Raw genomic sequence first — 14,326 nt, 5'->3', positions numbered from 1 at the left:
TAGAGCTTGAGATTCACCTAGTCTATTCTGTAAGCCATGTTGGGTTTAAAGTTGATCGTACTTGTTTCAGCGCCAAATTAAGTCAAATAGGACTTAGTTCTCTCAATGTTGTCTACGGATCTGGAGCTTCTCACCTAAAGTTCTTGCCAGTCAACATTCCAACCTTTTCTTATAGGTGTTTCAACGTCGTTTTTGACTATCAATTGCTCTTTCGAACAATCGCCATGGGAACAAAAGTGAAGTTTCTCTTTGGGTTTCTTCATTTTGTTGAGCGTAACTCTCCCCTATATGGTTCTATCTCTAGTTTTTCTGTATTGTTTTCTAGCTTCATTCTACCATTGAGCCGGGCTCGGGACTTTCTGCATCAGTTGTAAACGTTGCTCTTTGAGTCTTTTATAATATAAGTTTGTGTTAAAAAAAAAAAAAAAAGGACTCTCGTGCCGCGTATAGCCATCGTGACCACCATTTTAATATGGCCACCTTCGTACCATAACTCATTTTGAGATCTTTCCATCAATTTATTTATATATATAAAGGTAATAGACTAAAATTTATCATTCTTCAGATATATTTTTTTTCTCTTTCGACCCCTATGGAGATGTATCTCTTTAAACGCTCATCGAAAACTCATTGTTCATGTTCTTTTTCAACTATCTCGACCCGTATGATATATTGCATACTACTTTCTGTTTTTACTTTCTTGGTCTACCTTCTCCTCTCCCTCTCGTTGTTTCAATCTAAAGAAACTATTAATGCCTACTTCTTATCTTCTCAAGATCAACCTCAGAGCCTAACAGCGATCGATCACATCGTCTTTGGGATCGGATCGAGCATTAAGACGTGGCCTGCACGTAGAGAATATGTTAAGCTTTGGTGGAATGCTCAGAGAATGAGAGGGTGTGTCTTTGTTGACCGTCCCTTGCCGTCTTTTGTGAACCACACAAATTCTCCTCTCCTTCCTCCGATCTGTGTTTCCGAAGATACATCTCGGTTCAGGTAACTAAGCAAACCAATAATATGTCATCATTATTTAACAATCAGGTATAATTTGTATTCTATCAAAAAGGGTATAATTTGTGGCTTATTATTTTATTTAAGGGGTTTTGATTTTGTTCTGACGCCTATTATTATATTTGCGAGTACAAAATCTCAAAAACTCCAAGTTATAATTTCTAAAATATTTTATTTTATTTCATGATATTTTATTAGTTAAAATCATATAAGATAATAATAATAATAATAATAATAATAATAATAATAATAATAATAATAATAATAATAATAATAATTCATTGTATTTTAAAAAGAATTATTTATTAACTATATCTAAAGTTATTATTTAAAATAAACTAAAATAGAAATCTCAACTTTTTTGGAGATTCAAGTCTAAACTCTACAAAATGTTATTACATTTGCAGTTATATCTAAGCATACACAAAATTTCATCAGAAGTTCTCCAAAGTATGATTTTTATAAGTACAAAAATATTATTAGAACCCCTCCAATATAGATATCTTTTTTTTTGTGCACCTACAATATAGATATTTAACATGAATATATTACAATAAAAAAATTGAAAATAATCAAAATTAAAGAGAGAGGAGAGAGGGAAGTTGTTGAATTTCTCTTTCTTGGCTTGGCCTCTTCACTCTTCTCACGGCCAGCTCTTCTCTTTCTCACTCTCATTGTTCTCACTTGTGTATCATCATCACACAAGCTTACACTCACTCTCTTTACTCTCTCACGTTTTGTTCTTGTTCTTGTAGAGAGAGAAGAGAGTAATCTTTGTATGTCTACATTGTTCTTTCTCCAACTCTTTTTCTTTTAGAATTGGATACCTTCTTACAACAACACACATACATAGTTATAGAAGTTTTAGTCTAACTACTACACACATGCTTACATGCAACTCTAGACTCAACAACTCCCACTTGCACCTTACTTCTAGGCATATTGCTTACAAGCAAACTTGCTTACACTCCTAACAACTATTACCAACTCTAACTTAACTTAGTTAGCTTACTAACTAACTAGTTTCTTTTATTCTTCTTGTTACACAACTCACTAACCCTTTACTTCTTGTTGTCCACGCTGGTCTTCTTCTTGTTCCTTCGTTGCTTGCGCTCCAAGCTTCTTCTTCTTCTTTGTAGCTTCTAATCTACTCTTTTTTTCTTCTTCTTCTGTTGGAGATTCTAATCAAGGTTCAATCTCAACACTCCCTCTTGAATCCTTGATTAAATCTCCAACTCCATTTAGGGACTTGATCCCACTCTCTTCTTCTTCTCTTGTGATTCTCATATCCCTCTTGAGAGGAATCTCCAAGAGCTTCTTCTTGTGACATGTTTTCTTCGCCTTCTCCCTCGGTTTTTCTTTTTCGTGAGTTTTTCTCACGTCCTCACTGGCTGCGTGCGCAACCTGCTCATGCTCCCTCTTTGGTGAGCTTCTTCTTGTTCACCTTGCTTCCTTTCTCTTAGGTAAGCAAGTCTCATTCTTCTCGGTTTGGTTTCTCGACTTTGATCATCGCTTCATCCGGCTTCCGCTCCTTCCTTGATTTTAGTGTCTTCTTTGATCTTTAACTTGTGCTACTTGATTCTTTGAACCATCACCTACGTCTTCTTCACCATTATCTCTTTGGTCCACCATCAACTCACCATCCTCTTGATTGTAGTTTCTTTGGCTTCTCTTGACCATCAACCCTTCTTTCCTTGCCATTTGTATGTTTGGTTTTCTCTAACTCTTTTTGTTGATATGCCTTGAATCTGGATGTTACATCTAGGCGATGGATGTTACATCACGTACATCATACCGACTCGGTTGCATCAAGAGCGTTGCATCAAGTTATTATGGATGTTACATCTGATCGTGGGCTTAAGCCCATGAGTCCGTTTAGTTTAGGGTTTTAGATGCGAGATGTTACTATATATATCTTGTATTCGAAGTAACCCTAAACTTGCACTCTGTGAACTCAATATCGCCTCCAATAATAAGATCTCTCTTTGCCCGTGGACGTAGCCAAGTTGGTGAACCACGTTAAATCTCTGTGTCGTTGTTACATCGTTTTTATTCATCTGTTTCCGCATCTGTTTCTTCTCATAATTGTTACAACAAACTGGTATCAGAGCTTCGGGTTGTGATCTAGTGAGAAGATGTCTGGAATAAGAGCGAAGATCGACAAGTTTGATGGGAGAAATAGCTTCAGTCTTTGGCAGATTAAGATGCAGGCGTTGTTGAAGCAACAAGGCATCTGGGGACCATTGTCAGAGAAGAAATCTGAAGCAGCTGATTTGGAGACTCTAGAAGAGAAGGCGTTCTCAACAATTTTGTTGTGTCTAGCAGACGAGATCATCATCGAAGTGTCGGATGAGAAAACTGCTGTTAGTTTGTGGCAGAAGTTGGAGAGCTTGTACATGACAAAATCTCTAACGAACAAGCTACTTCTGAAGCAACGCCTCTTTGCCTTGCGTATGCAAGAAGGTATTGAGCTTCGCGACCATCTTGACAAGTTAAATTCGATATTACTGGAGCTGCGTAACATCGATGTTAAGGTGGAGGATGAAGACGATGCTCTAATCCTGTTGGTATCTTTGCCGAACTCTTTCGAGAACTTCGTGCAATCGTTCATTGTTGGCAAAGATACAGTGAGACTGGAAGAAGTTAGGTCGGCGCTTTACAGTCGGGAATTACGCCATAAGGCATCCAGCTCAAGGACAGACAATCAAGCTTCGGGATTGTTTGTCAGTGGTGTGAAGAGACATGGGAACAAAAGGAAGTCGAAAGACAGAAATTCGTTTCCAAGAGGTCCTAAGCCAACTGATATTTGCAACTATTGCAAAGAGAAGGGACATTGGAAGTCAGACTGTCCCAAGAAGAAGAAGGAGCAACAGTCTGGATCTGTTGCAGTAGCTGAGGATGAAGCCAAGTCTGATAGTGACATCGCTCTTGTTGTACACGGAAACACAAACTCTTCTGATGTGTGGGTTCTGGATACAGGAGCATCCTACCATATGACACCGAGGAGAGAGTGGTTTTCGAAGTACACAGAGGTACTTGACGGCACGATTAAGATGGCAAATGATTTTGTCTACAAGATTGCTGGGATCGGCTCAATCAAGCTCAGGACACATGATGGTAGATTCTGCACATTGAACGAGGTTAGGCATGTTCCATCAATGACGAAGAATTTGATATCCATGAGTCTTCTGGACAGTAGAGGGTTCAAATATTCGGGTGGTGATGGAGTTCTGAATGTCTGCAAGGGTTCTGATGTGATTCTGAAGGGTTTCATGAACGGTACTCTATATTTGCTGAAGGGTACTACCGTTACAGGTTCAGCAAATGTTGAATCACCAGAGATCTCAGAGGAAGATATGACTAAGTTGTGGCATATGAGGCTTGGACATATGGGTGAACGTGGGATGCAACTTCTGTCGAAGCAAGGTCTTCTCTGTGGTCACAAGACCAAGAGTCTAGAGTTCTGTGAGCACTGCGTATTTGGGAAGCTGCATCGAAAGAGCTTTCGCAAGGCAATTCATAGAACAAAAGGCACACTCGATTACATCCATTCAGACTGTTGGGGTCCATCCAGAGTAGAGTCACTGAAAGGTCACAAATATTTTGTGTCTATGATTGATGATAATTCGAGGAAGACTTGGATAATTTTTATGAAGCACAAAAGTGAAGCGTTCAGTAGCTTCAAGGAGTGGAAAATATTGGTGGAGAATCAAACAGAGAAGAAGGTGAAGCAACTTCGTACTGATAACAGTCTGGAATTCTGCTCAGCAGAGTTCAATCAGTTTTGTAAGGATGCGGGGATTGCAAGGCATCTTACAGTCAGGGAAACACCGCAACAAATTGGTGTAGCAGAACGAATGAACCAGACATTGCTAGAGAGAGCAAGGTGCATGCTCTCGAATGCTGGTCTGGAGAAGCGGTTTTGGGCTGAAGCAGTCAACACGGCTTGTTACTTGATAAATCTCGGTCCCCACACAGGCATCGAGTGCAAGATACCTTCTGAAGTGTGGTCAGGTAGATCTGCTGATTATTCACTTCTAAGAGTGTTCGGTTGCACTGTTTACTATCATGTAAGTGAAGGTAAACTAGAGCCGAGAGCAAGGAAGAGAGTTTTTATGGGCTACAGCGATGAAGTCAAGGGATACAGGGTCTGGTCTCCATCAGAAAAACGAGTGATTCTAAGCAGGAATGTTGTTTTTGATGAAGCATCTATGGTTAGAAGCTCATGGTCCAGTTCTGAAGCAGAGAAAGGTAGCACTGATAAACAGGTGGAGCTGCAAGATGATCATGACGTGATCAATGTGCATGAACACACAGAAAATCACGATGAGCGTGTAGAAGAAGTTCAGTTGGAGTCTACGGAGACTCAACCGCCTGATGCTACGAAGCGTAGCATCGCGAAGGATCGACCAAGAAGGGTTGATGTCAGGCCACCAGGGAGATATCGTTTTGATGATATGGTGGGTTATGCACTTCAGGTTGCAGAGGAAGTGGATACGTATGAACCATCCACTTACATGGAAGCTGTTTCTTGTCCCGAGTATGAGAAATGACATGCAGCAATGGGAGACGAAATGGAGTCTCATGAGAAGAATCATACATGGGATTGGTCACATTACCACCAGGGAGAAGAGTTGTTACATGCAAGTGGATCTACAAGATTAAGGATGGAGCATCGCCGACAGAAGGAGTAAAGTATAAATCTCGGGTTGTTGCAAGAGGTTTTAGTCAGAGAGAGGGAGTAGACTACAATGATATATTTTCACCAGTGGTCAGACATACTTCCATCAGAGTATTGCTAGCGCTGGTAGCACGTTAGGACTTGGAGCTTGAGCAACTCGATGTGAAGACTGCGTTTCTTCATGGAGAGCTTGAGGAGGAGATATACATGACTCAGCCGGATGGTTTCCAAGTTCCTGGTAAAGAAGACTATGTGTGTAAGCTTCGGAAGTCCCTTTATGGACTTAAGCAGTCTCCCAGACAATGGTACAAGAGATTCGACAGCTATATGATCAAGTTGGGCTACATCAAAAGTCCTTATGATTGTTTTGTCTACATTAGAAAATTGAAAGATGACACATTCATCTATTTGGTGCTCTACGTGGATGACATGCTGATAGCTGCAGAGAAGATGTGTGACATCAAGAAGCTGAAGGAGCTTCTGAGTTCTGAATTTGAGATGAAGGATTTGGGTGCAGCACAGAAAATTCTAGGGATGGAGATCTTTAGAGATAGGGGGAAGAAGAAGTTGTTCTTGTCACAGAAGGCCTACATTAATAAGGTGTTGACAAGGTTCGAAATGTCTTCATGTAAACCTATTAGTACTCCGTGTGCATCAAATCTTCATCTTACCATGTATGAGGTTCAGTCTGAAGAAGAGGCAGAGTATATGTCTCGAGATCCTTATGCTAGCGCTGTAGGAAGCTTGATGTATGCAATGGTCTGCACAAGACCAGATCTGGCACATGCAGCCAGTGTGGTTAGCAGGTTTATGGGACAACCTGGGAAGGAGCATTGGGCAGCTGTGAAGCGGATTTTCCGGTATCTGAAGGGTACATTTGATGTTGGTCTCATCTATGGATGCGAAAATCCACGATTGGTAACAGGCTATCCGATTGTGATTATGCTGGAGATGTAGACTGCAGAAGATCTATGACCGGTTATGTGTTCACCTTGGGCGGCTCTGTGGTTAGCTGGAAGGCGACTTTACAGTCTACAGTGACATTGTCTACTACTGAGGCAGAGTATATGGCACTGACAGAAGCTGCGAAGGAAGGAATATGGCTTAGAGGATTGGTTAATGATCTCGGTTTGCATCAAGATCAGGCTACTGTGTATTGTGACAGTTTGAGCGCTATATGCTTAGCCAATGATCAGGTTCATCATGAGAGAACGAAGCATGTTGATGTGAGGTATCACTTCTTGAGAGATGAGAAGCGAATTGAAGTGAAGAAAGTAGGAACTGCAGATAATCCTGCTGACATGTTCACAAAGCTGGTTCCTCACAGCAAGTTTAAGCATTGCTTAGACTTGCTAAACATCTCAAACTGTTAGTATGGCCCTAAGGGGCATATGGCCCGAAGGGGCATCTGGTCCGCAAGGACATCTGGCCCGTTGGGGCGTCTGGTCCGTAAAGACATCTGGTCCGTAAGGACGTCTGGTCTATTGGGACGTCTGGCTGATAACGAACGTCTGGCTCTAATTGAGCATCTGGCCGTTAAATGGCGTCTGGTTCGTCTAAGCAGCACATTTGGTCCGAAGGGACATCTGAGGCAAAGAGAGCGATGGTACATCTAGCGCAGAGAAGCGCATCTGGTACATTTGACACTTGAAGGTGCATCTGGTACATATGTTATTGAGAGGATTCAAGTCAAGGTGGAGAATTGTTGATATGCCTTGAATCTGGATGTTACATCTAGGCGATGGATGTTACATCACGTACATCATACCGACTCGGTTGCATCAAGAGCGTTGCATCAAGTTATTATGGATGTTACATCTGATCGTGGGCTTAAGCCCATGAGTCCGTTTAGTTTAGGGTTTTAGATGCGAGATGTTACTATATATATCTTGTATTTGAAGTAACCCTAAAATTGCACTCTGTGAACTCAATATCGCCTCCAATAATAAGATCTTTCTTTGCCCGTGGACGTAGCCAAGTTGGTGAACCACGTTAAATCTCTGTGTCGTTGTTACATCGTTTTTATTCATCTGTTTCTTCTCACAATTGTTACAACACTTTTTCTTTTAGAATTGGATACCTTCTTACAACAACACACATACATAGTTATAGAAGTTTTAGTCTAACTACTACACACATGCTTACATGCAACTCTAGACTCAACAACTCCCGCTTGCACCTTACTTCTAGGCATGTTGCTTACAAGCAAACTTGCTTACACTCCTAACAACTATTACCAACTCCAACTTAACTTAGTTAGCTTACTAACTAACTAGTTTTTTTTTATTCTTCTTGTTGTGTAACTTCTAGTTACACAACTCACTAACCCTTTACTTCTTGTTGTCCATGCTGGTCTTCTTCTTGTTCCTTCGTTGCTTGCGCTCCAAGCTTCTTCTTCTTTCTTCGTTGCTTGCTCTTCAAGCTTCTTCTTCTTCTTCTTCTTTGTAGCTTCTTCTAAGCTACTCTTTTTTTCTTCTTCTTCTGTTGGAGATTCTAATCAAGGTTCAATCTCAACAGAAGTTCTAAACTAAAAGATTTTAAAAACCTCAATATAAATTCATGGAACACTTGTCATTTTGTGATTGATGTAATTATGTTTTTCTATTTAGAATTTAACAGAAGAATTAATTTGCATTAAAATATTAATATTTTTTTTTTGTTTAAGAATTTTTCAAGGGTTCTAACCTTTGGAGGTACTCTTAAAACACTACTTAACGTCGTGCTTAAAAGTTGTGTGTCCGGTTTACTCTTTACTGCTCTTAACATTTTGAAATATAGTAACTACTTGAAGTTGTGTGTCACGTTTAGCACAAAAATTAGAAAATATTAATAATGAAGAATTTATATTCCTATCCTATTCCTTTGGTGGTTCTAACATTTTGAGATAGAGTAACCAAACTGAATCGGCTACTGAAATATATATTGATCATTGCCCAACAGATACACTTGGAAACACGGTGACAGAAACGCGATTAGGATCGCTCGGTGCGTGATAGAAACTGTAAAGATGTTTAATACCTCCTCAGAAGAAGTAAGATGGTACGTATTTGGAGACGACGACACTATATTCATCCCTGAAAACCTCGCAAGAACGCTCTCCAAATACGACCACACATCATGGTATTACATTGGAGCAAGCTCCGAGATTTATTACCAGAACTCGTTGTTCGGACACAACATGGCATTTGGCGGTGGAGGGATCGCTATAAGCAGCTCGTTGGCTAACGTTTTAGCTAAAGTTTTCGATTCATGTATCGAAAGGTATCCACATTTGTACGGAGGAGACTCTAGGGTTCATGCTTGTATGCTTGAGCTTGGAGTTGGATTGTCTCATGAGTCTGGCTTCCATCAGGTTTACTAAAAATTCACTCCATCCCTTTCATTAAGTTAGATGTTTTAGAGAGAAAAAAATATTTCACAAAGATAGATTTTTTGTATTTTCTACAAAAAATCAAAAAAATTAATTGATTTTATTGAATTGCTAATGATTAAATGTTGTCGTTTTAAAAAAAAATTAATCAGTTTGATGTGAGAGGAAATGCCTTGGGAATATTAACATCACATTCAACGAGACCGTTGGTGTCTCTACACCACATGGCCCACATTGATCCAATTTTCCCAAACTCAACCACATTCTCGGCCGTCAGCCACCTCTTCTCCGCCGTAGAACTTGATCCTCTCCGTATATTTCAAGTCTCCGTTTGCTACGACCGTTGGCACTCTTGGACCATCTCTGTCTCCTGGGGCTATGCTGTTCAGGTAATTAATATCGTTTTGTGCCCTAACTATATACATGATTCTGCATGACATGTAACTTAAGGTTATTAATTCAAAATAACTTTTGGGCGTCCCTAAAATTAGATTGAGAGTAGGCATTTATTTCTACGGGATGTTTTGCGAACACAAAAAACGTTTCGAACATGGATAAATTACGGCGGGTTGGCAAGAGTGTACACCTTCAACACAAGAGATGTTCATCCTGATCCATGCCAAAGACCTGTCACTTTCTTCATGGAACACGTTTCTTCTTCTCCCGGTGATGGAACTATTAAAAGTGTGTATAAGCAAGCTTACCAGAATTGCACGTACGATCCCCTTTCATCTCCTCGAAAAATGGAAGAGGTTAGAGTGTTTTCAACAAGGTTGGATCCGGATATCAGACAAGTAAGTCATTCTACTTTTTCTTAGTTTTGTGAATTTGGTTTTGGATTAAAGATATTGCGTATCTATCTGGATAATAGGATAAATAATGAAGTTTTGGTCATCAGTGAAAATCATTTGCTAGATTAGTAGTGATTTGTTGAAATGTCAATTAGTGAAATTCTCCCTAGAAATACTTATCCCTTTTACTCTAGAATTAGGTACCAACAAAACTAGGAATGTCACATATTATTTACAAGAAGTGCAAGATAAATGCCTGGAAAAAAGATTTTTTTTCTAAGAGATAAATGCTTGAAAATACATTAAGATGTTTCAAATTACAAGAAAACTTCAATATAATTCAGATAAGTTTGACATCAGTTCGCATATTTATATGTAATTTAAGTTGTTGGTAAAAAAAATCAAAAAATCCATTTCAGTATTGATCTGGAATGAACTTTGAGTATCAATACTATTAAAACAGAATACCTTTTTTCGAAGTGCCACTCTTTTAATAGTATTTACCGATCACTGCCACTGCTTTATTTAAAACCTATATTTTTTAATTATAGTTATTTTTCACTAAATCTATTTAATTCCAATAACTACTTATTTTTAAATTTCATTTCTCTTCCAGCGTAGTTAGTTAAGATAGCAAAACATATCTTTTTTACTGTCAACACAAAACCTACTGGTTTAAAACATTTGCCCTATAATAATTTTCGTGTATACTTTCAACAAATTACTATTATAATATACATTAACAATATTGCTGTTTATGAACATTCTATATATCATTTTATGGTTCGTTTAAGTATTATAAGATCATATGATAGGGCTATAGAATATGTTTTAATAACATGATAGTGCTATACAATATGTATTAATATAAAAGCAGTCGAGATTTTTATATTAACATGCAAAATATCATTTTACAACAAAAATTTCCCTGTTATAAAAAAAAGAAAAAAAAATCCCTGTTATTAAATCCAAACTCATGATACCGTATGACCTACAAATACGCGATTTCAAAACTTTAAAATATTATTGGATTTGTATAATATTTACCACATTAATGCTTAGATATCAAAAATTGAACCCTTTTACACGTATATGCAAGCTAATCTTCAAAGTATCTACACTTAAATAAAACAGGATATTCAGAAATATACCTATCAAATTCAGTCACTGTAGAATACTTAAAATAGTATAATAGCAAATATAACAATACTTAAATTCATATACTTTTAATGTCTATGAATAGTAAAAATAAATTTTAAATCTAAAATAAACGAAAAGTAAAGCTTTAGGATTTTCGATAAGAAAAAAAAGGAAAACCAATACCAAACACATAAAATATCATCGTTCAATTTATTATTTTAGGTGGTATAGTGAAATCTTCACCAAAATCTAAAAATCATAAACAAAATAGTTTAATCGATGTTATATGATAAAAATCAGAAAGTTCAATACAAGTTTCGAAATAAAACACATATTTTAATAATCGAAACTTATTTTTTTTTTTAAATAAGTAAAATCACTTGCTGGTTCAGCCGGTGGTTCAACGGTTGTCAGGTTACCGGATTTAAGGACTTTTAACGATGTTATCGGATTTTTAAATAGTGGATATTTTCTAAAACCTAAACTGGATTATTTACTGAGTCACCAGATTTACCGATTCGACCACGGATCCGGGTCATACAACAAAACACTGCTCCAGACTCTTAAAAACTTTTAAGTATCTATTGCAAAATCATAAACTAATAACATTAAATTTTAACATAGTCTTGAAGAGTTTTAATTGAATAACACCAGAATCACTATAAAACCTAAATCTTTAGATGTGTTTATAAATAATCTGTCCAATAACCCCTTCTTAGTAACATATAGTTTATTTGTTGGTTATTTTACCTAATTTCCCTTGATTCAATATGGTAAGTTAAAAACTCGTGGTATTCAAATTTTACACATCTACACAAAACACATTGTGTACACATGAAACGTAATTGTAAGATTATTACTATGCTATAATATAAATTTATAAGTTATAAAATAAAGTATTTGTAAGAGAGACAAATCTCGGGTTTTTAAAGCGATGGTCAAAATCTAGTTAACTCTTAAAATAATACTGAAATTTAAATGAGTAAAACTGAAATATTCAAAATAGATATATTTTAAATTTTATAATCACACCGTAAAAATACTAGTATTACGTAAAGTGTTACCTTTTTCTTTTTATATTAAGCTTATTGATCTTAACTAACCTTTTCTGGATGTGGTAGTTGAAGGCTCCGAGAAGACAGTGTTGTGATATATTACCAACTTCTTCCAATGGTGGAAAAGTATTGGAAATTGGAATTCGAGAGTGCAAAGAGGATGAGTTCATCTATATACATCCCTAGTAGCAACGTAACTAATACGCTATTAATAACCTCTTTTTGTTTGTTACATTTGCTATCCAAATTTAACATATGTCGTTGCCATATAGGTTTAGTTATTCTTCATTTTTTTTGGTAAGAAGTTATTCTTCATTTTTGTATACTATACATATACGTATTAAACTGTGACTCAGCTTGTTGTTTTTCAACTTTTGAGATTTGTAGTTAACCATTTTTGATTATTCACCGGCCGTACCAATATGCTAAAATATTTTTTTGGATGGATAATCTTTGAGTGTGCAACAATAAATTAAAGTATGATGGTAAATATATAGGGTCAGTGGGCAGTGGTCAAAACTTATAGGTAATTACAAAGAATGGTAGAGAAAGAGATTTGAATGGTAGGACAAGAATCAGTGAAGAAAACATTTCAACAAGTAAATTATAGAATATTCATCTAAAGTGTGGCTAACCAATTATAGAATCAGTGAAGAAAACATTTCGATAATGCTTTGTCTTTATCCTGTTTCCTCATGCTTTGTCTTCTTCCAGCTTTTGTTGATCACATTCACAGCAATGTTATCAATGTTTTATAGGCATCTCCGGTAGCACACAAAAATTATTTCTATACTTCACTATAAAATAGAGTAATTTTATTATAAAATTGATTTTGCTACAATGGTTCGCTCTATAGAGTTACTTTATAACATAGTCGAATATAGAGTAATGTTGTTTTTACTCTATATTCGAAGTAAAAATACTCTATATTTGGAGTAAAAAAACAACATTACTCTATATTTCACTTTATTATAGAGTAACTCTATTATAAAGTGAACCATTGAAGCAAATCCAACTCTATAATAGAATTACTCTATAATAGAGTTACTAGATTTTGACTCGCGCTTTGAAAGCGCGGAAGTAAAAAGACAACATTTGTTTTTTACTCTATATTTGGAGTAAAAAAACATTACTCTATATTTCACTTTATTATAGAGTAACTCTATTATAGAGTGAACCATTGAAGCAAATCCAACTCTATAATAGAATTACTCTATAATATAGTTACTAGATTTTGACTCGCGCTTTGAAAACGCGAGAGTATATTTGTTGACAAATTTATTGATATAACTATTTGTTAACTAATTTATTTCGCTATAAACATTTTCGGTATTCGTTCGACTCTAATTTGCTTTTATTGGTTTTCGATTTCAGTTTGGTTGTCGTTTTTGGTTTAGAAATATATGAACAATTTTTGTTATATATGAAGTTTAGTTTTGATTAAAGTGATTGAATATTTTGATATTTTGTGTGGTATGGATATATAAAAATTTCGATTTTTTCGGTTCTAGTTACATTTCTGTTTTAAATCATTTAAAATAATTGAGGTAAAATAAAAAAAATCTTCATATTGTTAATCACCAATATAATAAATTGGGAGAAATATTTAGAAAATTATTTTATTTACATATCTATTTATTTAAGGTATAAATAATATAGCAAATAATAACAAATAATTTTAATAACATAAAGTTACTATATTCAGAAAAAAATATTATAGTTTTTATTAAAAATATAATTTGTAATGTTTATATTATGAAAAAATTATAATGTCGATATTTTATATTTTTAAATATTTAATTTGCTGAAAAGAATTAAAATGAGACGCACTATTACTTGACTTTAAAATCACATGCAAAAATAATCAAGTTGGGCGCAAAAACCAATTCAACTGGAAAGCAAAACAAACATTTATCTTATTTTATCTTAATAGGCCGAAGCACACTGCCCTTACAAATCTAGTTTATTGTTTTGACCGACAAAATTAAGTTTATTATTGGAAAAGTCATTGAAAAAGTTAATGAAATTTTTTGTAATTAATTGAAAAAGTCAGGGGCATAATCATAAAAAAGATTCTTATTTAATAATATAAATTCTATTTTAGAGTGAAATATAGAAAAAAATTTGTGTAACATTAAAAATGGTCTAAAACGAAGATTCATGTGAAATTGGGAGCCATATGATTAATTTCACAGACAATGATTAGCTGTGGTTTTCCCAAGAGAATTACCGTAAATCAAAAACATTAACAATCGAATAAAACAAGGGAAAGAACGTG

The 14,326-nt window shown here is 35.8% G+C and overlaps 1 protein-coding gene across 1 annotated transcript; it reads left to right on the top strand.

Annotated features, from left to right (window-relative positions):
* The first annotated feature begins 435 nt into the window (after positions 1-435).
* LOC106397729 lies at positions 436-14,112 on the top strand. Its single transcript, XM_022716118.2, has 5 exons — positions 436-996; positions 8,633-9,044; positions 9,215-9,451; positions 9,554-9,856; positions 12,115-14,112. Exons 1-5 carry the CDS (start codon positions 593-595, stop codon positions 12,232-12,234), a joined length of 1,476 nt encoding a protein of 491 aa, XP_022571839.2. The 5' UTR covers positions 436-592; the 3' UTR covers positions 12,235-14,112.
* Positions 14,113-14,326: the final 214 nt, after the last annotated feature.

The sequence above is a fragment of the Brassica napus genome, chromosome C8, assembly GCF_020379485.1.
Source record: "Brassica napus cultivar Da-Ae chromosome C8, Da-Ae, whole genome shotgun sequence".
Lineage (NCBI taxonomy): Eukaryota > Viridiplantae > Streptophyta > Magnoliopsida > Brassicales > Brassicaceae > Brassica > Brassica napus.
The sequence above is the reverse complement of the archived record's forward strand: the minus strand, read 5'-3'. Positions and strand labels throughout refer to the sequence as shown.